This window comes from Lepus europaeus, chromosome 16, assembly GCF_033115175.1.
Source record: "Lepus europaeus isolate LE1 chromosome 16, mLepTim1.pri, whole genome shotgun sequence".
In the NCBI taxonomy this organism is placed as follows: Eukaryota; Metazoa; Chordata; class Mammalia; order Lagomorpha; family Leporidae; genus Lepus; species Lepus europaeus.
Window position 1 is genome coordinate 1,519,387 of NC_084842.1, and position 23,679 is coordinate 1,543,065.

General features: G+C 48.6%; 1 protein-coding gene across 3 annotated transcripts in view; it reads left to right on the forward strand.

Moving 5' to 3' along the window:
• KAT6A (lysine acetyltransferase 6A) overlaps positions 1-23,679 on the forward strand; it is a 120,001-nt gene that overhangs the window by 85,403 nt on the left and 10,919 nt on the right. For all 3 annotated transcript variants that reach the window (XM_062213661.1, XM_062213662.1, XM_062213660.1), the window contains 7 exons: positions 7,355-7,470; positions 14,687-14,828; positions 16,078-16,239; positions 17,959-18,052; positions 19,669-19,900; positions 20,482-20,689; positions 22,385-22,966. In XM_062213661.1, the coding sequence (XP_062069645.1) occupies positions 7,355-7,470; positions 14,687-14,828; positions 16,078-16,239; positions 17,959-18,052; positions 19,669-19,900; positions 20,482-20,689; positions 22,385-22,966 (1,536 nt within the window). The remainder of the gene's footprint in view (positions 1-7,354; positions 7,471-14,686; positions 14,829-16,077; positions 16,240-17,958; positions 18,053-19,668; positions 19,901-20,481; positions 20,690-22,384; positions 22,967-23,679) is intronic.

Below are 23,679 nucleotides of genomic sequence, written 5' to 3' on the forward strand. Positions count from 1 at the left end.
ATACAGTTTCCAGCAAATAGATCCTGAGAGCACGTTCTCCTTTAAAAAATAAATAAATAAATAAATGAATGAATAAATAAATAAAAATTGCTAAATACTTACTATCATGTTCCAAGCACTGGATTTATAGCAGTGAACGAAACAGATTTTTATGGAAAAATTAATCTGTATTCAGGGGAACCTCAGTTTTGCTTGGGTGGGAATAGGGTAAAACAAGTGGCATGTCATGTGATAGTATTATGATCGAAAAGCAGAGGAGGAGGAGAGAGAATCCAGGGAGAGTGTGAACATGTGCAGTTTTGGATTCAGGCACTGGGGGCTTTCTCTTTGACATTTGATGCAGAAACCTGAAGGAAGCGGAGGGGAATGGCAGAGGGCAGGAAACACAAATGAAGATTTGTGCTTGGCACTATGAAGGGAATGCTGGTGTGGTTAGAGCCAAGTAAGGAAAGGCAAAAACAGACGACGAGGGCAGGGGGAGTGGAAGGCTGCACTGTGCGTCTTCTGCGCTGCTCTGAGGACTTGGACGGAGTGCGCACAGGAGTGACACAGACCGGCCTGGAGGCAGGCAGGAATCTCGGAGGCAGCTATCCGGGTAAGACGTAGGTCACTGGATCACAGTGGCAAAGGTGGAGCTCAGGTTCTGCTTTCGGAGTGGGTGTGGTGCAGCAGGTTTTGCCACTGCTTGGAGTGCCAGCTCCGAGTCTCAGCTCGTCCGCTTCAGTCCAGCTTCCTGCTATGCAGCCTAGGAGGCAGCAGGTGGGGGCCCGAGTGCTGGGCCCCTGCCACGTGGGAGACTTGGATGGAGTTCCAGGCTCCTGCCTGCTGCCTGGTCTAACCGTGGCTGTTGTGGCTATTTGGGGAGTGAACCAGTGGATGGAAGGTTCAATCTCTTTCTCTCTGTCACTCTGCATTTCAAATAAATAAAATAAAAAGTTAGGGTCTACTGATAGAGTGAGTGGTTGGAAAAGGGAGGAGGAGTGAGGTTGATGTCAGAACACTGGGAGGCTAGATGGAGGGGTAGGTACAGTAGGAGCAGGTTTGGGGAAAGTACTTTCAGCCAGGAGTTCTGTTTGGGCACATAAACTTGAGATGCTTGTAGGACATTAGAAGGAAGAGATCAAAGGGAACAGTGGGATCTGTGTGTGTGGAGGACAGCGGGCTTGAACGTTTACGCTTAGGACTCACCAGCAAATGGGTGGTGTTTAAAGACATGAGACCATGCCAGGTAACCAAGCAAGAGGAAAGGAACTTTGAGGATCCTTGGGTATTCCAGCTTCTAGAAGTGGGAGAAACTGAGAAGAAATGGCCAGTACAGGAGGGGAAAAAATACATGGAGAATGTGGTTCCTTAGAAGCTGAGTTTGAGAAGGTGCTTCAGGAAGGAAGAGAGAATCAGCTGTCACCTTCTGCAGGTGGGTCAGGAGAGGTGAGGACTGGGAGTTGGCCCTTAGATGAGCAGCACGGAAGTGATCCTGAGGAACGGGTTGGGCTTGAGAGTGGGGTCATGTTAGCAGTGCCTTGTCTGGGTTGGGCTTGAGAGTGGGGTCATGTTAGCAGTGCCTTGTCTTTAGAGGCGTGATGAGGGGAAGCAGAAAAAGAGAGTGTATGGTTGGCTAGAGATTAGAGGACAAAAGAAGGCAAGTTTAAAAAAAATGGAAGGAGCAACAGGTATTTTTATGCTGATGGGAATGACCTAATAGAGGGACACCTGATGCCGAGGGAGGGGAACTTGTTGGAGTGGTGGCCCTGGGGAGGAGCATGGCCTGGGGGCAGACAGGGACCACGGTCTAGGGGGTTTTTGGTGCAGGAGGATGCAGAAGTCCTGGCTGAAGGTCACGAGGGAAGAAGAACTGGAGGCCTGAGGAGACGGGAGCAGGAGTGGACCCTGTCTCAGGGAAGGCAGGAGGGCAGTGTCACAGGCCCCTTGAGGCTCGCGGTTAGGCGCTCCCAGCTGGTCAGAGCTAAAAGGTGCTAGCTTGGACTGTGTCCACCTTGTGTCCATACTGTTGAAACAGAAGACAAGCAAGACAAAGGAGCTTCAGACATGTATGGAAAATGAAATGAAGAGGTGGTTGTTTTGGTGCAAAAAGTTTTTGAAACCCATGCATAATTTTTTCATAATACTCGTTTTCCATGAACTTTTTGAAGACCCCTCCTTTATGGAAGTTAGGACGGAAGACCCTAGAACCTAAGCCTCATGGAGTGAGGGAGGGTGAGAGGAAGCGGAGAGCCAGTAGGGCTGTTGGCTGTTGGTCCTGTCGGGGGCGGGGGGCCAAAGGTATGAGGACAGGGTTCTAGATTTTATTAGTACGTGGTAGTAAATGAGCTAGCAAAAGATGGGGAAAGAGCTGCATGTAGATCAGAAGAGAAATGGGACGTAGTTACGGTCTCATGAGCTTCAGTGGTTCCGCTAGGCATCACACAGCCTTCATCTACAATCCTGTAATCTGAAGAATCCTGAAAACTTCAAAAACAATTCATTGTAAATACACATAACCTCAAATTTACCGTTTTAGCCATTTTTAAGTGCACAGTCCCCCTGGCATTGAATTTCACACTGCTGTACCCACTGCCCACCTCACCCCTATCTCTAGGGCTTTTTCATTTTGCAAAACCAAAACTCTGTACCCAACAGCAACTCTGCCTCCCTCTACCACCTCCCCACCCTCGCTCCAGCCCTCAGCACCCAGTTTTTGTGTTGTCCATCTTTATTAATGTCACCCTCGCAGGTACTGCAGATAAGAATTGTACAGCGTTTGTCCTGTGGTGTCTGACCTCGCCTCATGTGTCTCCAGGGCCCATGCATGCTTTACCAGGTGTCAGAAGGTCCTTCCTCCGCAAGGCTGAAGAATGCCACGCTGTGTGTGTGCCCTGCGGTCTGCCCGCCACTCAGCTGCGGAGGGACACAGGGCTGTTTGCACCTCTGTCGTCATGAACAGTGCTGCTGTGAGCACTTGTGCAGATAACCTGTTTGAGTCCCTGCTTTCTGTTCTTTGGGGTATACACCTGGGAGTGGAGTTGCCAGATCACGTGCTAATCCTGTTGAAGTTTGTGAGAAGCTGCCATACTGATTTTCAAACTGGCCGTGCCATTTCACATTGCCGCCAGCAGTGGGATAAGGCTCCTGGTTTCCCTGCATGCTCCTCAGCACTTGTCATCCTCTGGTGTTTCTTTGTGTTTTGAGGACGGAGAGTAAGTACCTCACTGTGCTCTCATTTGCGTTCCCCTAGTGATTGGTGATGGTGAGCATCTTCTCATGTGCTTGTTGGTCACCTGTGTACCTTCTTGGGAGCATGCAGGAAAATGACAACTCACCCTTCAGTAGTATCTCACTCCACCTGCACTTGGCTGTTGGCAGTACATGATCTGAACCAAGCGAGCCCGTTCGTACTCTCTGCTTACCCCAGTTGGTGTGAATATTCATGTTGTGTGAAAGAAATGGGGCTGATTGTGGAGTGTTGCCCCCAATCCTACTGGAGCTGTTGACTTGGCAATGTGCTGTAATGCTTTCCCAATGAGAACGATTCAGAATCCTAAAATATATGCTGCAAAGGTTTTGGAGAAGAGTTTGTGGATTTGTAGCTTCATTTCTTTGGTGAACTTCAGTTCCAAGTTTAAAACATATGCACAGACTTGGATATGCTGAGCGTTGATTAGTCGAAGGCACCTAAACTTTCTTCCTGCCACCTGCTGTTGTGTCTTCTCTTGGTGCTTTACTTTTACTGTTCCTCCTACCCCGCTGTTTGCCTCTTAACCTCTCTAAGCCTTGTGGTCTCTCCCCCTACCCCCACCCCACCGCACCCCATTCATTTATGTACTGCAGAGGCACAGGGGGAGAGAGAAATCTTCCATCCGTTTGTTCATTCCCCAAATGCCCACAACAGCTTGGCCAGATTAAAACCAGGAGCCAGGGCTCCCTCATGAATGGCAGGAGCCCACTGCCTTCCAGGTGCATTAACAGGAAGCTGGGTCTAAAGCAGAGGAGCCGGGACTCGAACTGGCCCCGATATGGAGCGCGGGTGTCCTGAGTGCCGCGGTGCTCACCGAGCTTTGTCTCTGCCTTCTATGAAGGGCAGGGCTGGATTGTGGTGCAGCAGGTGCCTCCCAGTGCAGATTCTCTCTCTGCCTTAGGTCTTGCTTTCTCCAGTTTGGAGCATGTGGACTCGTTTATACGCGGCACTTGCATCATGTAACCGTAATCCCTGGTGAGCGAAGTCACCTATGGGAGTGTTTCCAAGGGGAGATAGCATCTCTTTCCCCCAGGCTTCACAGATGCACTGACAAGAAGGGGGCAGCCCTGCTCTCCGCTCTCAGTTCTCAGGAAGCTCTCTGATGCACCAGAAGGGGAAGAGGGCGGCTCTGTATTGTCCTAACTCATCTCAGTGATTTTACCAGGTCCAGTCTTAGGGGTGCTGCAGGAGTGGCCTCTATGTATTTGCAATTGAAATTCAATAAGTCATTTAATGGAAGCTGAATTCCTGTAGAAGAGTAATAATCATTTCTTACAAGCGTCTGCTAATAAGGTTTTATTATCTAGAAGCAGGCATATTTAAAATGTTCTTCTGGTTTAGCCCAATTACTGGTATATTTAATGCCCCCTTTAGTTACCATGGATTAAAAGGTCAGTTCTGGCCAGGAGTACTTGTCATCTTTTAAAGAACCTGGCCTATTTGGATGAGAGTGAGGATATGCAGTGGCAGGACTGTAGTTAAAAGCGCAAAACATACTTTTTCCTTTTGATTATATTAGATATCTGCTGCATTGAGAAGTTACGTGGTTAATGACAGAGTAGTTTGGCTGAAATTATAAATTAAAAAGACCTCACAAAGGCAACCTTGAAATTCGGGTATAACAATTTGACTTTAGCAAGGATGGGGTTAATGAGTGGCTTAGATTGCTCCCTGGCTCCCCGCCTCAACCTGCAAACCTTGGCAAACAGCAGAGGCAACGCCCTGGCTCCTGGGGCTTGCAGAGGAAGGCGGGAGGGGTAGAGGACCTGCGCGGGAGAGGGGAGGGGAGTTGTGGGAGGGGAGGGGAGTTGAGGGCAAAGGGGAGTTCTGTACAGCCTGTCCCGCTCGCAGTGATGTGCAAGCAGCTGTACTGGGACTGGATATCCACTTTCACTGAGGGCATCCGCCTGGAAGAGCAGCAGGCTGTTGATGGGAAGGCACTCAGACAGCAGGTAGAGCCAGCAGGGGCATGTGTTCGGCCGCGGTGCACCCCACCCCGTTTGATCCTTGCCTCGGGAACTTAGGTTTGCTGTCTGGAATTTGGCTACTCTGCTATTTTCCTCTATGACTGTTATTGTTTTGTTCTGTTAAAATAGATGAAAAGGTACTACTCTAGGAATTAGAAGACTAGATTCTGGAATGTAGTTTAAAGAGCAGCCCGTTAAAAACCTTTTACAAAGTTTTATTTGGATTTTGAGAAAGGAAAAAAGAAAACCCTTTATTTGAACCCTCTCTGGTGTGTTTCTGTACTGCGCTTGCATTTGGCAGTGCCCAGTACTTGCTAGTGATACAGCCAATTGTCCAGGTAATAGAGGGTGTTTGTCTTCTGCTTTGAGGTCTCACTTGGCTGCCTTCCAGCGTGAAACCTGAGGCGAGTCCCTAGGCCTTTTAGAAAAAGGCTGCAAAGACAGGGGAGCCCGGTGAGCGGCCAGGAAGGGGCTTCTCTGTTCTGGATGAATTTATAGAATGCCACGCCAGTGAAGGTGGTGTCAGAGCGTTCTAGGTTCTCATACGTACTGTGTCTGTGGACTCCAGCAAGGGGCTTCTTTACTGATCTTTTCGTGCTCTTCAAAGCATAACATTGAAGGATAATTTTGGCTGTTCTTTTTTCCTTTTCCTTTTTTTTTTTTTTTAAGAAGCAGAAAGAGAGCACCCCCTCCGCTGCCTCACTCTCCAAATGCTTGCCGTGGCTCGGGGATGGGCTCAGCTCCTGTGTAGAGGGCAGAAACCCAGCTGTTTGGGCCGTGGCTCTGCCTCCCAGGGTGCATGCTAGCAGGGAGCTGGAGTCAGGAGTGGAGCTGGTCCTCCCGCTCAGCCTCTCCATCTGGGGTGCGGGCATCCCACGTGGCTTCACAACTGCTGGCCGAACACCTGCCCCGGGGTTGTTTCCATGGAAGCTGTTTTTAGTATTCTTGTTTGATTCTGCTAAATTCTGGTGCTTTTCTTCATATGCATAGGCCATGTGTGATAAAAACACACGTGCACGTATGAATCTGCTGTAGACTGGATGCAGAGCGGATCGCGTTGCCTTGCATTTAAGGTTTTACAGCCCAATCTCTGGTCTCCAGCAGAGCTTACATTTGGATTGCTGGTGTGGAGGTCTGTCCAGTTATCTTTCTGCGGATGGTATGGGCATTCAGATTATTGCAGGCAAGAGGGCAGAGAGATTTTTTTTTTTTTTTTTTTTTTTTGACAGGCAGAGTGGATAGTGAGAGAGAGAGACAGAGAGAAAGGTCTTCCTTTTTGCCGTTGGTTCACCCTCCAATGGCCGCTGTGGCCGGTGCATAACGCTGATCGGAAGCCAGGTGCCAGGTGCTTCTCCTGGTCTCCCATGCAGGTGCAGGGCCCAAGGACTTGGGCCATCCTCCACTGCCTTCCCGGGCCATAGCAGAGAGCTGACCTGGAAGAGGGGCAACCGGGATAGAATCCGGCGCCCCAACCGGGACTAGAACCCAGTGTATCAGCTCTGCAAGGCGGAGGATTAGCCTGTTAAGCCACGGCGCTGGCCGAGAGATTGTTTATATTTGAAACAGAAGGTAGGAAGGAAGGGATCATCTGTGTATAGCAGTTGTGTCTCTCTGGGCACGTCTGTGCAAAGCTGCTAATGAAGGGAGCTTTAGGTGGCGTGGAAAGTGAGCTGGAGACCCTCGGGGTACCTGTTTTGGTCATGCTGTTGTCACACCGCTCTTAGGCCGCGTCCTCCCCACTCTCCTGCACGTGTTCACAGGTCGTGTCTGTTGTTGGCGGCTGAGGGCGGTGTGTGTCCTGACCTCGGCATGTGTGCAGCATTCCCCACTTCTCTTTACCTTGTACCCCAAATGCCAGCAGTTCCCCTTTCGTGCCTGAGTCATCAGCAGAGTATTCTCAGTGCTACTGAATACAGAAAATGTGGTGACAGCAGGTGTGTTTGGTTCTGAGAGCTATATTAGCACTTTTGCCTTTCATTTAGGTGCTCCATTTAAAAAATAATACGACTTATTTCAAAACTTGTTAGCTTTTCCTGGCCATTTTTTTTCTCCTGTGGAATCCTGAGAAGACAACATAAAGATTCACATCTTTTTTGTTACTGTCTCAGTGTATCTTACGTAGCTAACTTTTATAATGTATTTCTTGACTATGCAGAAAGTTGGAGTGACTGGCCCCCCTGATCCACAAGTCCGCTGTCCCTCTGTCATTGAATTTGGGAAGTATGAGATCCACACCTGGTACTCCTCCCCATATCCTCAAGAATACTCAAGGTATGTTTTGAGAGGCCCTTTACCTCCTGTTCTTAGGTTTGTAGAACTCTAGGATCTTAAAGGTGGTTTTGTCGGGCTCATCTTACCTTTGAGGAAGCTGGGGGCTTTTCAGTGTCCACACTGGCAGCTTGCTAGGACCCATGCAGTGCACAGTCCCTGTTGACTTCAGATGTTCTTTTCCCATACCCTGTCTAAAAACTGCTGACAGTGAGAAGCCCTACACTTTGTCAGAATGGAAGGCAGACACTTTTTCTTTGCCTTTTTTTTTTAAGATTTTATTTATTTGAAAGGCAGAGTTAGAAAAGGAGACAAAGAAAGAGATCCTCCGTCCACTGGTTCTCTCCCCAGGTGGTTGCAGTGGAGGGGGCCCTGGGCCAGGCCAAAGCCAGGAGCTGGGAACTCCATCCAGGTCTCCCACATGGGTCACAGGGGCCCAAGCACTTAAGCCACCTTGTTCCCCTTTCCGAGGTACCTTAGCAGGGAGCTGGATCAGAAGTGGAGCAGTAGGGACTTGAGTCAGCACTTGGGTGGGATGCTGGCACAGCACTGGCCCCAGGATAGTTTTTCTTTAAGAGAAATTTGCCTTTACTTCTTAGACTAAGAGTTTTGCTTTAATGAAATGATTGCATCTTATATATAACTGTAAATAAAAGTCTCACTTGTGAATAGCTTTTTATCTAAATTAGTTGAACAAACTTAGTGAATGGTTCATTTTCCCAGAAATATTTGGACAGCAATATAAATGATCTATAAATAGCTTAAGTTTCCAGATTAAAAATTGACCTTCACCAGGTTTTGGGGATGAGGCAGCATGCTCAGTGGAGCCAAGTGTGTTGTTGACTCAGATCTGACATTCATGAGCTGTGTAGCCTTGGAAGCTGCTCAGCCCCCCTGTGCCTCCTTCAGGAGTGACTCTGGGGCTCACTGCAGACCTCCAGTGAGCCAGAGCGTGTCCCTCACTCAGAAATCAGGGCTCAGTAATGTCGCTTCCTGGATAGGTAAGGTGAAAAGAGCTAAAATAAGATGTGGTAAGAAAGTCAGCACTGGCTTATTATTTGAAATATGACAGTCTGCAAACTGCTTAGGCCTCAGCCTCCCATCTTGCAGGGTGTTAGAAGGAACCTAGAATTATGGTGCTTTGTTCAGAGTGGATGCTCCTCATACAGCCTGCTCCAAGTGTTAACCAAGTGAATTACCTGGTACTTTGTAGTGTGTAGAGTACTTTAACATCAGGTGTTTCCATGAGGCAGGGCGCAGGCCAGTGTGGTTATCAGCCAGTAAGAAGCTTTTCATCTTTATGTAATGAATGGGTTGCTCACCTGGTCTGCGAGTCTACAGCAGAAGTAGAACAACAGGGGCAAGAATGCTGCTACAAACCCTGACCTCAGTGAGGAAGTCACAGCCGACAGGAAAGAGGGGAAGACAGCACTGCAGGACCAGGTTGTGTAGACGCTCATGAAGCGACGGTCGAGAGCCGGGGACTGTGGGGTCAGTTATCCCAAATCTGACTCACTCATGAACTCACCCGGGGGGTCTTCAGAGTGGCAGATCGTGAAATAACCGTTCACCTGTGCTTGTAAATGTTAAGTGCAGCAGAAAATGCCTCAACTTCCTGGGAAACTCGGGTGCACAAGGTCAGCCAGTGCCGCATCCCGCCCAGCAGTGTGTGTGCTCCCTGAGTCTCCTGACTCAGCTTGGTGCACACTCTAGGACCAGGCTTGGTCACTCTCCTTACAATGGGAACTTCCTTCCCAGTTATGGAAGAAGAAAGCACACAGAACCCTTAGCACCTCTGGCTACTGAACAAGTGAGATGGATGAGAGGGGAGTAAACAAGCCGTAGCAGCTGTAATTACCACTTGTTGAGCGCAGTCCTGGGCTGAGTGGCTCTGGAAGAATTCCGTGAGGACAAGGTGACTGTGCCCGTTTTACAGACCGGGGCCCACCAGACATAGGCAGGTTCTTCTTGTGGGCAACAGAACCAGGACTTCAGCTCCTGTCTCTCTTAGCCACTTCGTACAGCGTGGGTGTCTAGATGGCACTCTCTTGGCTTGTACCACAATGCTGTATTTAAGTAATACCTGCTATGATTTTTATTGTTATATGAACATTTTATGGGACTGATGTTGTGGCATTGCAGGTTAAGCCACTGCCTGCAACACCTGCTTCCCAAATGGGTACTGGTTTGAGTCCCGACTGCTGCACCTCCAGTCCAGCTGTTAATGGCCTGGGAAAGGCAGTGGAAGATGGTCCAGGTGTTTGGATCGCTGCCACCCCCGTGGGAGACCTGGAAGAAGCTCCTGGCTCCTGGCTTCGGCCTGACCTAGCCCTGGCCATTGTGGCCATTTGGGGAGTGAACCAGCGGATGACGATCTCTTTCTCTCTTGTCTCTCTCTATAATTCTGATTTCCAAAATAAATAAAATAAAATCTTAAAAAAAAATTGCACTACAGGGTACTGCTGTCCTAGGCAAGACTGAAAAGCCAGAAGGTACTCCAGGAATTCCTTGGAAGAATATTTGCATCCCCCCAGAAGTAGGAGAGCTACACATAGCTGCGGCCCAGGCCTGCCTTCACAGGCGGAGGAGCCAGCACACAGGCAGGCTTCAGAGTCGGCTCCACCTGCCACACTGCTGCCCACAGCGGCTGGTAGCTACCTGTTTGATAGTCAGGGCCTCGGTGCTGCCAGGAAGAGCAGCGACAACAGAATTCTCTAGGGCTGGGAGAGTTTGTGATCCCTGTAACTGCTCTTTATTTCCTATAGCCTGGTGTTCTTTCTGTATAATATGTTCTTCTAGTGAGTGAGTTGCAGCCATTTGAATTGTTACTACAGAAACGTTTTGGGGGCTGCTGTTGTGGCATAGCGGGTAAAGCCACCGCCTGTGACTTAGTTCCTGTCCCAGCTGCCCCTCTTGTGGTCCAGCTCTCGGCTGACGGCCTGGGAAAAGCAGCAGAAGATGGCCCAGGTGTTGGGGCCTCTGCCACCCATGTGGGAAACCCAGATGAAGCTCCTGGCTCCTGGCTCCTGGCTTCAGCCTGGCCCAGTGCTGGCCATTGCATCCATCTAGGGAGTGAACCAGCAGAGGGAAGATCTCTTTCTCTTCTTCTATGTCTATAGCTCTTTCAAAATACATTAAATGAAATCTTTTAAAAAAAGGTAAAACAGAAATGTTTTGTTTTCCTGGGAGTTTACTCAAATGATTTCCTTGAGATTGACAATGTTGTCTCGTTAGGCTTGGTTCTCATGAAGGAAGGGACTTTTAAAATGTTTTCAGCAAGACGTGATTGGAATAAAGTAGATTACAATGTTTGTTTTAACTACTTTTCATATGATTGAATTCATGAAAGTTTTTAAAATCGTTAATAGAATACTATTCATCTTGCTATTCTAAGGAAATAGCATGAACTCATAATTCATTAGGAAATATTTGGCAATAATTTTCTCGGATTTTACTTCTGATGTTTTGAGCATTTGAACTTTAAAAAATTTTGCCTTCTTTCATTTGACCTTAGGAAATAAACTACACTTTGGTTTCTTTCTTTCTTTATGTTTCCAGAAGAGTAACTAGTATTTGTTAGGTATTTCTAATTTTAATTTTTGAAAAGATTTATGTGAAAGAGTGACAGAGTTCTTCGTATGTATTCTTCATGTACAATATATCTTGAAGTATGTAAGTATGTGTACACTGGGGCATGATTAAATATAGCTAGCTAACACAAATTGCACTTAAGTTTCATGTCTCTGTACTGAGACCTAAAACAGTTGGATTGGATGCTTTTTTTTTTTTTTCCTAAAGATTTAGGAAGAGGTACAGAGAGAGACAGAAAAAAAAATCTTTGATCCACTGGTTCACTCCCTAAATGGCTGCAAGAGCCAGAGCTGGGCGGTTCCAAAGCCAGGAGCTAGGAGCTTCTTCCAGGTCTTCCACGTGCGTGCAGGGACCCAAGGACTTGGGCAGTCTTCCGCTGCTTTCCCAGGCCACAGCAGGGAGCTGGGTCAGAAGTGGAGCAGCTGAGTCTCAAACTGGCGCTCATGTGGGATGCCAGCACTGCAGGCAGAGGCTTTACCTGCTATGCCACAGTGCTGGCCCCAGATTGGATGCTCTTAAAGTTACGTTTGTCTTTACCATAATTTGGAAAGCTTGTTAGTCTGTCAGTATTTTTTTTTTAATGAATCTTATTCATTTGGAAGGCAGCGAGTGAGAGAGAGAGAGACAGAGCCCCCATTTGCTGGTACGCTCCAGAAAGCCTGCAAAGGCTAAGGCTGAGCCAGGATCCTGGAGCCGAATCCATGTCTCCCATGTGGGTGCAGGGACCCAGTCACTTGAGCTGTCACCTGTCCATTCCAGGAAGCTGGAATCAGGGACTGGAGTTGGGACTCAGGCAGTCTGATGTGGGATGCGTGCGTTCTAAGAGGCGTCTTGTGTTAAATGCACTCTGTCGCTGTCTTTTTTGCTCATTTTCCTTTTTAGTGTTATTGAAAGCATAGACTTGTGTTTAGGTCTCTCAGATTCACATTTATAGGAAATACTCAGCTATAATATTTACATCTCGAAGCAAAGCTGTATTTGAGTAGTGTTATTTGTATATCTTCCCATTTTGACAAGTTAAAATTGGTTGTTGAGAATTCAGCGCAGGTAAATAAAGGTAAGTTGGGGGGTGGGATGCCATTTTGCCACCTTTCTCCTAAGGAGAAATTGTTTAGGATCAGGTATCCAGAGTTTCAGTCTGGCAGTTGTAGGTCACCTTTGAAACGTAAAACCCAGGTTCATGTGCTTAGTGCAGGCGCTAGATGATGGTGCAGTCTGTCGCCGCAGTGGTGCAGGGGAAGAACGTTTGTGTTGCCGCCCTTCGTCGCCTGCCCCAGGCAGAGGGAAGAAGCGGAGTAGCCCGGGATGCGTTTCCTTGTCATGCTCTTGGTGCTCCTGCTGGGCTTGAATTTATGGTCGGTTACTGTTTCACTCAGTACTTTATTTTGGAATGATTTTTGTACTAATGCTATAATTTCATGTTATGCTGATGTGGTTAATATTAGAGTGTGGAAAGCCATACTGCATATTAGAGACATTTCAAACTATACATTAGTTCCTTGGAAGCTTTCCGTGTACTGAAATGGCATTTTAAAAATAAGCCGTGAGATTATATGGGAGGAGGTGGTGTGCACTGGGATTCCCCACAGGAGAGGGAAAGGCAGTTGTGTGGGCTGCCCCAGCCTTACTGGAGCAGAAGTACTTACGGTGTACTGAACACACCTCCAGAAGGCTCCGGCAGGGTGCTGGATGCTGCGGGAACTGCTTCCAGAGTGGACATTTGATACATTGTGGTGGTCTGCAGATTTTAGTAAGTGCGTACGTCTACTTAGCAAATACAATTTTCTTTAACGCTAAGGTAATCTTTGTTTTTTTGAGCATAACAGTCTATACTGATAACAACTAAATTATTTTTTTATTTTCTTTCACCTGAGTTCTTAGAGTCAAAATATGGTAATTTGTTTGAACTGCATCATCTGTCATTTTAACATCCAGTATTTTTGCATATGTAGGGTTTTTTTTTTAAGATTTATTTTATTTGAAAGAGAGAGAGCACGCGCGCGCACTCTGGTTCACTCCCTAAATGCCCACGGCTAGGCCATGCTAGGAGCCAGGAACTCCATCTGGGTCTCCCATGTGGGTGGCAGGAACCCAAGCACGTGGGCCTGCCAGGCGCATGAGCAGGGAGCTGGGTCAGTGCTCTGACCGTGGACACGGTGTCCGAACAGTGACTCAGCCTGCTGCACCTCCAGCGCCCACCTTTGCACATGCGGTTCTGTGACTGCATCAGATCTCAATGCTGGATACGGGAGGCCGGCCCGCTGCTGAGCTCACGCGATGACGAGCACTGGCGGCGCTTTATGACAGAAGGTTGGTGGTTTACAGATTCAGACTAAGAGCCACTGGTATTTACTTTAGGTTATGTCCCTTCCATTGTCTTAAGAACTGGTCTAATTACTCAGCTTTATTGCCAATATTATAAAGAAATTGTTTTGATTAAAATAGAAACACTATTGAAATAAATATAGTGTAGCAACTGAAAGCATCTAAAAAGTAATTTGAGCCTCTATGAATAATTTATTGAATGAAAAGACTTATGAGTTACCTTTCATGTGGTGACGTGTAACCAGGAGAGAGCCAGGATGAGGTATGTCCTGACCTGCCAAAACAGGCTCAGTGTTAGAATTCCATATGTAAAAACACACGGTGTGTACCAGGTGTACTCCATAGCACTCAGCGCTGTTAGAATTCCATATGTAAAAGCACACGGTGTGTACCAGGTGTACTCCATAGCACTCAGCGCTGTGCAAGGAATCTTCAAGAAGTTCTTGAGAAACGTGTGTCTTAGGAAAAAGCTGTGCATAGAATCCAAAAATGTTTTACACCAAAATTATATTTTAATTCCATTTGTGCATAAATTTTTTGAGGTGGCTTCATAGTGTACATATTCCAGGGCATGGAACACAGTAAGTGTTGAGCAGAGATTTCTTTTCTGAAAGTAGTAGATGAATAGCAAATAAATAAAAGAAATAACAGAGGAAGAAAGAATATACAGTTCAGCAATCTTCACTTACATTCCTGTGTTCTGAACGTAGGCTTTATTTTCTGCTTACTGGAGAGTCTCAAGAAGGGGGAGCGTGGGCCAGCGCTGTGACGCAGTGGGTTAAGCTGTAGCCTGTGGTACCGGCTTCCCCTATGGGTGGCAATTCAAGTTGCAGCTGCTCCACTTCCGATCCAGCTCCCTGCTAATGCACCTGGGAAAAGAAAAGGAAGATGGCCCAAGGTCCTAGGCTCCCCTGCACTCTGGCTTCAGCCTGGCCATTTGGGGAGTGAACCAGCACATGGAAGATTCTCCCTCTCTCTCTGTCTCTACTTCTCTCTCTGTAACTCTGCCTTTCAAATAAATAATCTTCAATAAAGAAGAAGGGAGGCTGTGAGGTTTTGCGCTCTGTGGACCAGCTACCCTTGGAAGATGCGCATGATTGGCCTCGTGGGAGGAGTGCTCTGCTGCGTTACTTGGATACTGTTACCTGCAGCAGTAGAAGTTGCGGGTGACTAAGGGGGATAACAATGCTTGCTCTACCTTTTCCACCTAAGCCGTGGTGAGAGGGAAAGCTAAGCTGAGGATTGTAACAGTCTGAAGTCCTGTCAAATATAAAGCCCTGTCTTTTGTGATCCTTACTTCCAGGCTTCCTAAGTTGTATCTCTGTGAATTCTGTCTGAAATACATGAAGAGTAGAGCCATTCTGCAGCAGCACATGAAGAAGTGTGGCTGGTTCCATCCGCCGGCCAACGAGATCTACCGCAAGAACAACATCTCTGTCTTCGAGGTGAGAGCTGTGTGCCAGGTGTCTGCCTGCTTCCCAACCCAGGCCTCTGTGCGCCACCTGACTGTGGGGCCAGCGGCCAGCTGAGCTCCACCCCCTGAGTGACCTCAGAACAAGTTCCTCTGTATTCCAGAGGCAGCAGTTACAATGTAGCTTACTCTTAGGTCACACTGAAAAGGAAAAGTAACTGCTAATTATAATTTTAAGGCTCCATTTGAGTATAAAATACCAACCAGTTTCGCATACGTATAGATATAGTAAAAGAACATTTTAGAATCGATGAAATCCAACATTTAAATGAAAGGATTTCTGTTACTTATTGAAGAGGAATATCTCACAGAGACAGAATTAATAGAATTAGTAAGTCTTAGTATGTGGCTGATAGGACTTGTGCCATGTCTGTGATTCTGTATTGCTGTTAATAGCGGCTGTAATTTCTTGAGTACTGTGGTTTGAGTGTCGGTAGTAATTGAGTGCTTTGCTGATGCCCGGTCCTCTTTAACTGCTTCAGCCGTAGACTTTGAGGCTGTCAGGACCCTCCCGGTCTCCCGCTGTCTCCATCCTCCCTAAGATGTGGTTTTGTGGGGTCACTGAGGCCCTGGAGCACCTGTTGGGAGGGGAGCGGGGTGTGCGGCGAGGTGCTGAGTACCCAAAAGCAGACGGCTTCTCAGCTGAAGCATCTGTTGGTCTGGATTTTCCACTGAGGAGTTCTGACAGCGTGCTGGACAGGGACAGTGTCTCGGGAGTCAAGTGACATCCGGTGGCGTGTATAAATGAGCCAGTATCAGCAGTTCCACAAACAGAGGTGTTAGGAGCAGTGGCCAACCTGAGCCTCCTTTGCATGTGCTCAGCCGCGGGAGCCTGCCTGGTGCTTCTGAGTAGCAGTGGTTAACTCTCCTTCAAGTAGCTTTGTTGGGAGGACACCCGGCCATGGTCATCAGGCCATATTGCTTCAGGCTGCTGGTGGGGATGAGTCTGCAGTTAAACTGCACTCTACCATAGAAATGGGTTTTAGAAGAGCTCACGTTCAGGTCTGCCCGTGAAGAACGTGAAGCTCGCTGGTAAAGGCTTCCTGCAGCTGGTCTTTTGATGCAGTGAACCGCGTCACTCTCCCCGTCTCGCCGTCCCTGCTGGGTTGAAGTGCGTGTTTGTTCCCTGTGCTGAGCTGTCGCCCTGTGTGTTCTGCTCGCTGACAGCTTCTCTCAGGCTGCGCTGTGGGCGCTGACCAGTCTGCTCTGCCTTTTCCCTCCAGGTCGACGGGAACGTGAGCACCATTTATTGTCAAAACCTGTGTCTCCTGGCAAAGTTGTTTCTTGACCACAAAACACTCTATTATGACGTGGAGCCATTTCTTTTCTATGTGCTAACGCAGAATGATGTCAAGGGCTGCCACCTTGTTGGCTACTTTTCTAAAGTAAGTACGTCAGCTTAGAAGGTTTGAATTCGTGTGAGACCTAAAGCAGTCTTTGCTGCTGACTGTCAGTAAGACACACTGTGGGGGCCGGCGCCGTGGCTGACTTGGTTAATCTTCCGCCTGCAGCGCCGACATCCGATATGGGTGCTGGGTTCTAGTCCCAGTTGCTCCTCTTCCAGCCCAGCTCTCTGTTGTGTCCCGGCAGGGCAGTGAAGGATGGCCCAAGTGCTTGGGGCCCTGCACCCTCATGGGAGACCAGGAGGAAGCTCCTGGCTCCTGGCTTCGGATCGGCACAGCACGCCGGCTATACCAGCCATTTGGGGAGTGAACCAACGGAAGGAAGACCTTTCTCTCTGTCTCTCTCTCTCACTGTCTATAACTCTACCTGTCAAAAAAAAAAAAAAAAAAAAAGACACACTGCGGGGCACAAAGCCTAGTAGGTGTCACTGAGCGTGTAGGAGAGGAAGAGACTTAGCGAGTGCTGGAAGGTGCCTGTTGACATTTAACAGGCTGCAGTCTCCTAGGGGCTTGGGCTGCTGGTATACTCCAGAGGAGAGTTTAAAAAATGACTCCCATTCCCGTGGTGATAAAGATGCAACTTGTGAAGTAAACATAGTCATTAGCTCAGAGCTGTTTCTGCGCTTGAATCTTCTCTTCCTTGTTTGGGTTTTAGCCGTAGAAGTAGGAACAGGAGGACATTTTTATTTAAAATATAAATATATATTTTCTTCTTTCTTAATCTTCCATTCCCTTTGGGAAAAAAAGTCAACATAAAAGATGTATTTTTATTTAAGCAAGTTCATGGTAAAATCTAAAAGTGTAGAACACTTAACATCATAAGAGTTCTTCAAGCAGGCTATGTCATTAGCTAAATACGATTTAAAACATGTTGATTGATTTATAACAGTATGCTTAGGGGCCAGCACTGTGGTATGGCAGGTAAAGCCGCTGCCTGCAGTGCCAAAATCCCATGTGGATGCCGGTTCGAGTCCTGGCTGCTGCACTTCCGATCCAGCTCTCTGCTATGGCCTGGGAAAGCAGTAGAAGGTAGCCCAAGTCCTTGGGCCCCTGTACCCACTTGGGAGATCTGGAAGCAGCTCCTGTCTCCTGGCTTCTGTCTGGCCCAGCCCTGGCTGTCGGGGCCATTTTAGGGAGTGAACCAACAGATGGAAGATCTCTCTCTCTCTGTCTCTGTCCCTGTCTTTCCTCTCTCTGTAACCCTGCCTTTCAGATCAGTAAATACATAAATAAGATCCTTTTCTGAAGCATGTACCTGATTACTATTCAGGACTATTTTGTGTACTGTTAGGTAACTAGTGGGTGGGAGTGCATCAGAACAGGAAATAAAGGAAGCTTGGCAGGCGCTGGATCTTGTTGTTTCTGGAGTCACACGTGGACTCATGGGCCACAGCTTTGCAGACTGTACAGGCCCAGACCCCTCTGCTGGTCTTGGGCGTTGAGCTCATGTGTGTGAGTTGCAGATGGGGTTAAGTGGCATGACTTTGTTTTATGGTGTTGCTCTCCTGGGACAGTTGCTTTGGGGTAATGGCAGTGACTTAGCGCTGTCCTCCCTTCTCCCATGGAGGGTTTCTCCTTGGTGTGTCTTGCTGTCCCTAGGGCTGGGCTGTGGTGTGGCTGTTAGCCTTTGTTTCTTAATAATTCGTATTACTGTTTAGTTTTTACTTGACTATTGAAACTCGGCTCTGTTTTCTCCACCAGGAAAAGCACTGCCAACAGAAATACAACGTTTCCTGCATAATGATTCTTCCGCAGTACCAGCGTAAGGGCTATGGCAGGTTTCTCATCGACTTCAGTAAGCATGATATTCACATAAGTTCTCCTTTGCGCTTCCTGGCACCTTCTCCCTGTGTCTGTTTTGAAGTCTCCTAGATGATGTACTGGCTGTTACTATCTTGTCACTTTATGGTCTTCAAAGCCGCAAGTTCTTTTGGTTGGACATGGTATTTTTAAATAGCTGATACTGAATACAGTTTTATGCGAACAACAGCAAATATCTTTGTCACTGTTGATTTATACAGAAACTTAGTTTTACATGGTAATGTGAACAATCGCACTAAAAATGTTACGGAACTGCTTACATTAATGATATTAACGAAGTAAGGCACCTGCCCCATTTTTGTTACGTACTTGTCTGAGACAATGTGTGCTTTTAACTAACAGGTTCTACCTAGTGGTCAAAAATGGGCAACACACCTTTAAAGACCTTGAGAATGCTACAAGAAAAGTGAAAACCAACAGTTACAAAGAGTTCATTGTGAACTGGCATTTTGTCTCACTCTGATAATCTGGAAAAGTTCAATGTCTATTTTCAATACATTTTTGAATGATTATAAAATAGTGTTATAATGGAATTTTCCCCCTAGACATTGCTGAAATATTCAGAGGAATTTATGCAGGAATAATGGTTCGAGCCAAGGATTTTGACTCCTGTCTTGGGGAGCTAAATTCCCATGTGGACTGACCAGCCCCGCCGTGCGTGGCTCTAGAGCAGTGCTCCTGGTTATGTCACTGAAAGTCGGCTCCCGCTTGTTCTGCATTTTCCTAGGCCTTTTTGGATTAGCAGTAGGGTGTGGACTTCATAGTTCCATCTTATTTTGAAACGGGACTCGTGATTCAGCATGTTGCATGTCACTCCATAACAAAGTTAGGGAAGATGTTTTATTTAGGGTGATTAGTCTGTTTTGAAATGACATAGTCAACAACCTGTGGTTTCAGCATTTTTGCTAATGCACGTTTTCAGGTCACTGTTTTTAGACTACTTTTACATTCTCTTTATTGAGAGGAAGGACATTTCTCCTACCAGCTCCATTTTGTGTGTGTGTGTGATTTTTCCCATAAAATCTACACCTTTCCTTTCTGATTCCTACGAGTCGTGCCCTAAACAGTGGTGCAGCACATATGCTCACAGTGATACTCAGGTGACAGTCTGCTTGCCCAGAGTTAGTGATAGGTGAGAAGAGCTGCAGTTGAGGTGAGAAATTCTCTAGTTTGCTCTCAGAACACTCTTGATAGGATCACACACCAGCCAAGCCATTCTTGTGTCTTTCTCAATTCAGATGTAGCCGTTGCCATCTGGAGGCCCCAAGACCACATACACGGGTAGTCTCCTGCCGCCGTAGACGGCGGAGGTGGGAGCCACTGCAGCCTTCACCTGACTGACGCTGCCCGGTTGTTGACAGCGTGACTGCTTTGACAGCGTGACTTCCATGACCTGTAGATGGCTGATGCTCACCACATGTTCTCTGTGTGCAGGCTTTGCAGTTTATTCCCCTCTCTTGGAAGGGATTTACCTTTGAAATGATTTCTGCTGGTGATGTGTTGATTGGCTCTAGAGGGCAGGGTTGGGATGTTGGTGAATCAGACATTGGTAGGGTCTCTGACACAGCTGTGATTTCGGGGTCCCTATAGGTTATTTATTATCAAAGCGGGAAGGCCAAGCAGGGTCTCCAGAGAAGCCGCTGTCCGATCTAGGCCGCCTTTCCTACATGGCCTATTGGAAAAGCGTGATACTGGAGTGCCTCTACCACCAGAACGACAAGCAGATCAGCATTAAGAAGCTGAGCAAGTTGACTGGGATCTGCCCGCAGGACATCACGTCCACACTCCATCACCTGCGAATGCTGGACTTCCGCAGCGACCAGTGAGTGCCACACGCCTTTTGTCCCTCTGGAGGGCGCTCACCGGACAGCAGCTGGCGCCACTGGCATGCACGGTGGTACAGAGCTGGCATTTTCCTCTCCGTGGTGTTTATGCCGTTTCTGTAATGCACTGGGAAGCATTTGCCCAAGTTTGCTGTTCCACTCTCATGGTAGTAGTAGCATAGGTGGCCAGTTCTTTTGTTTGTTTTAAGATTGATTTATTTTTAAAGATTTATTTCCTTGAGAGGCAAGGGTGGGGTGAGGTTGGGGGGAGATGTTCCATACACTAGTTCACGCCCCAAATGGCTGCAGTGTCCAGGGCTGGGCCAGGCTAAAGCCAGGGGCCCAAGTGCTTGGGCCATCCTCTGTGGCTTTCCCAGGTGCATTGGCAGGCAGGGAGCTGGATCAGAAATGGAGCAACTGGGACTTGAACTGGGGGCTGTGTCACCACAGCAGTCCCAGGCAGCCTATCTTTGAAGTGTCTGTCTTCATCTCCAGGGTCTCCTGGGGCCTCTGTCTCCATTTTCATTTTTATGGACTTTGTGTACATTGTTGATTGCTATAAACTTTTCTCTGGTTCCAGATTTGTGATTATCCGCCGGGAAAAACTTATCCAGGATCACATGGCCAAGCTTCAGCTGAATGTGCGACCTGTGGATGTAGACCCAGAGTGTCTGCGCTGGACTCCCGTCATCGTCTCCAACTCTGTTGTCTCAGAAGAGGAGGAAGAGGAGGCTGAGGAAGGAGAGAACGAAGAGGCACAGGGTCATGAAGCAGAATTAGAGACCAGTGTAAGGGCAGTGTTCTGTCGCTGTTGTTGATGGCGGGAGATACATTCTTGGTTTTCATGGCTGTTTGTGATGCATTACGATATCCTACCAACAGAATGCATTCTTACAAGAATTTCAGTGGTGCAAACTTCAGGAAAAATGTCTTATTTACTTACTTGTGTGTTCTTAGGAGACTGTGATTTCTAATAACCTGTTGCTTACGATTAACTATTTCGTAGCACAGTACCCACAGGCAGCTCAGTTTCGAGCTGTATGGGGAGAACGGAGACTCCAGATTGAATCTGGATCTGACAGCTGTGGAAATGCAGATGCGTTTTCCTTAGAGCAGAGTGCAGGAGGTGATGTTGTAGACCCGGGCGTGTTTTGTGCCGGCGCAGTGAAGCCTTTGGTGCGCACACGGATGTCTGCAGCCGTCACAGGGTCCGTGCCTGACTGTACCACACTGTGGTCGTCAGCGTTCGGATGATGACTGCCTTGCTTGCTGCTTTTTTTTTTTTTAAAGCGTGCTTTCATTTTTTAAAAATCTGTCCTCTTTTGATAAGCCTAAAAATTTCATGCCTCTCTTTAGGGCAATTTAATTTCCAAAGTGGAATTAAATATTCAGAATAAAAATAATTACAGCAATTTTCTTTCAAGTTTCTGATACCCTATTGGCTCTTGCCCATGCCCCAGGAGCTTATCTCCTCCCTGTTTTTAAATTTGTATTTCTTTCCTTTTTAAAAGATTTATTTGTTTACTTGAAAGCCAGAGTTGTTGGTGGTGGGGGGGTCTTCTATCCGCTGGTTCACTCCCCAGATGGTCACAGCCGGTCTGAAGCCAGGAGCTTCTTCCAGGTCTCCCATGAAGGTGCAGGGGTCCAAGCACTTGGGCCATTCTCCACTGCTTTCCCAGGCTCCATTAGCAGGGAGCTGGATCGGAAGCGGAGCAGCTGGGACACAAACCAGCACCCATATGGGATGCCGGCCCTGCAGACAGAGGCTTAGCCTATGACACCACAGTGCTGGCCCCTAAATTTTTATTTCTAAGAAATTGCATAAATAATCTCATTTAACACTGACAAGAATAGTTTGTTGAAGGTGCTATTGCAGAGTGGTTAAGAGCATAACTCTGAAGTCAGGCTTCGGGGTTTGTACCTCAGCTTCTTCACTCTCCTGTTAGAAGGCCCACGCAGGCCACTGCAGGTGTCTACCTGGGCTCCCTGTGACACGTTGAAGGCCACCGCAGGTGTCTGCCCGGGCTCCCTGTGACACGTAGAAGGCCCACACAGGCCACCGCAGGTGTCTGCCCGGGCTCCCTGTGACACGTAGAAGGCCCACGCAGGCCACCGCAGGTGTCTGCCCGGGCTCCCTGTGACACGTAGAAGGCCCACGCAGGCCACCGCAGGTGTCTGCCCGGGCTCCCTGTGACACGTAGAAGGCCCACGCAGGCCACCGCAGGTGTCTGCCCGGGCTCCCTGTGACACGTAGAAGGCCCACGCAGGCCACCGCAGGTGTCTACCCGGGCTCCCTGTGACACATGATCCAGTGCTGGGAAGCATTGAAAACAGTGCCTGGCATGACAGCTCTTCAGTAGCTGGTACTTCTCCTTTCCCACTCCACTTACTTTTCTTACCTTGTTCTTTAAAACTCAGGAGAGGTAGATGGGGCCAAGCAGGACGGGAGGACTGACCGGCGTGGTTTCCTTTTCTGACATCAGGTGGGACAGCCTGCGTCCCGGGAGAGCAGAGAGCAGGATTCCTACTCTTCAGTGGAAAGCGACAAGAAGCCAGAAGTGACTGCAGCCAACGCCCCCCGGGCGAGCAAGTCGGCGCCGCCCCGGGACAGCCTGCCGCCTCGCAGGGGCCGCTGGGGGCGCAAGGCCCGGAGAGCCCCAGAGCGCTTCGGGGACCCCGAGTCCACGCTGCTGCTGGAGGAGAGCCCAGCGCCACAGGAGCCCTATGGAGAGTGTGGGGAAAAGCCAGAAGCCCCCCGCGAGCCCCGCACCGAGGCCGAGCCACCGCCGGCTCCCTGTCGGGAGCAGCCCCCCCAGGACAGGAAGCCTGAGGTCCCTAAGAGGAGACTGAGCGAGGGGGTGGAGCTGTGGCGGGCTCAGCTCCAGAGCAGCCCCGAGGCCCTCAAGTGCAGGCCGACCGAGGGGAGCGACAGGCTGCCTCGGCGCTACAGTGACGGCGACAGGGCCCTGCTCCGGAGCTTCAGCGAGAGCAGCGAAGAGGAGGAGCCCGAGAGCCCGCGCTCAGCCTCGCCGCCGGTCCTCACCAAGCCCACGCTGAAGCGGAAGGTACCGCCCGGCTCCTCGCCTCTCTTGCTCTAGTAGCTTGCCTGCAAAGCCCCGCCAGCCCTGGTGGCTTCTCTGAGTCGCAGGGATTGCTTCCGAAGCCCTAAGCTCGGGTGAAGGCAGCCAAACTGTTTTTGCATCTAGTTGGTTTGATGTCTGAGTCCTGTGTGCAGGGGCTACTGCAGGTGGAAGTGTTTGTGTGAGGAGAGGAGGCCGAGAGCCGCACACTTAGGTGAGAAGTTAGCAGAGAGGTGCCCTGGATGTAGGGCCCCCACCTAACCACCTTCTCCTCGTCCCACACAGTTCTGTAGGAAATACGTGTGTGTGCGTGCGCGTGCATAACACTTACCTATTTACATACAGAGGGGAATCTTCCATCCGCTGGTTCACTTCCCCCCAGATGGCTACAACAGCCAGGGATGGCCCAGGCCAGAGCCCGGAGCCCGGAGCTCCATTGAGGGCTCCCATGTAGGTGGCAGGGGATGGTGCTTGGGCATCTTTTGTTGCTTTCCCGGGCGCATTAGCAGGGAGCTGTATCAGAAGCTGAGTGGCCAGGACTCAAGTTGGCTCTCCAATATGGGGTGCCAGCATCATAGGTGGCGGCTTAATCCATTGTGCCACAGCACCAGGCTCACAAAAATATTTTCTAAACTTACGTCATCTTGCAAAGTTTGAGTGAGAATCAATGAGCTCATAAGTGCTGTGCCGTAATGATA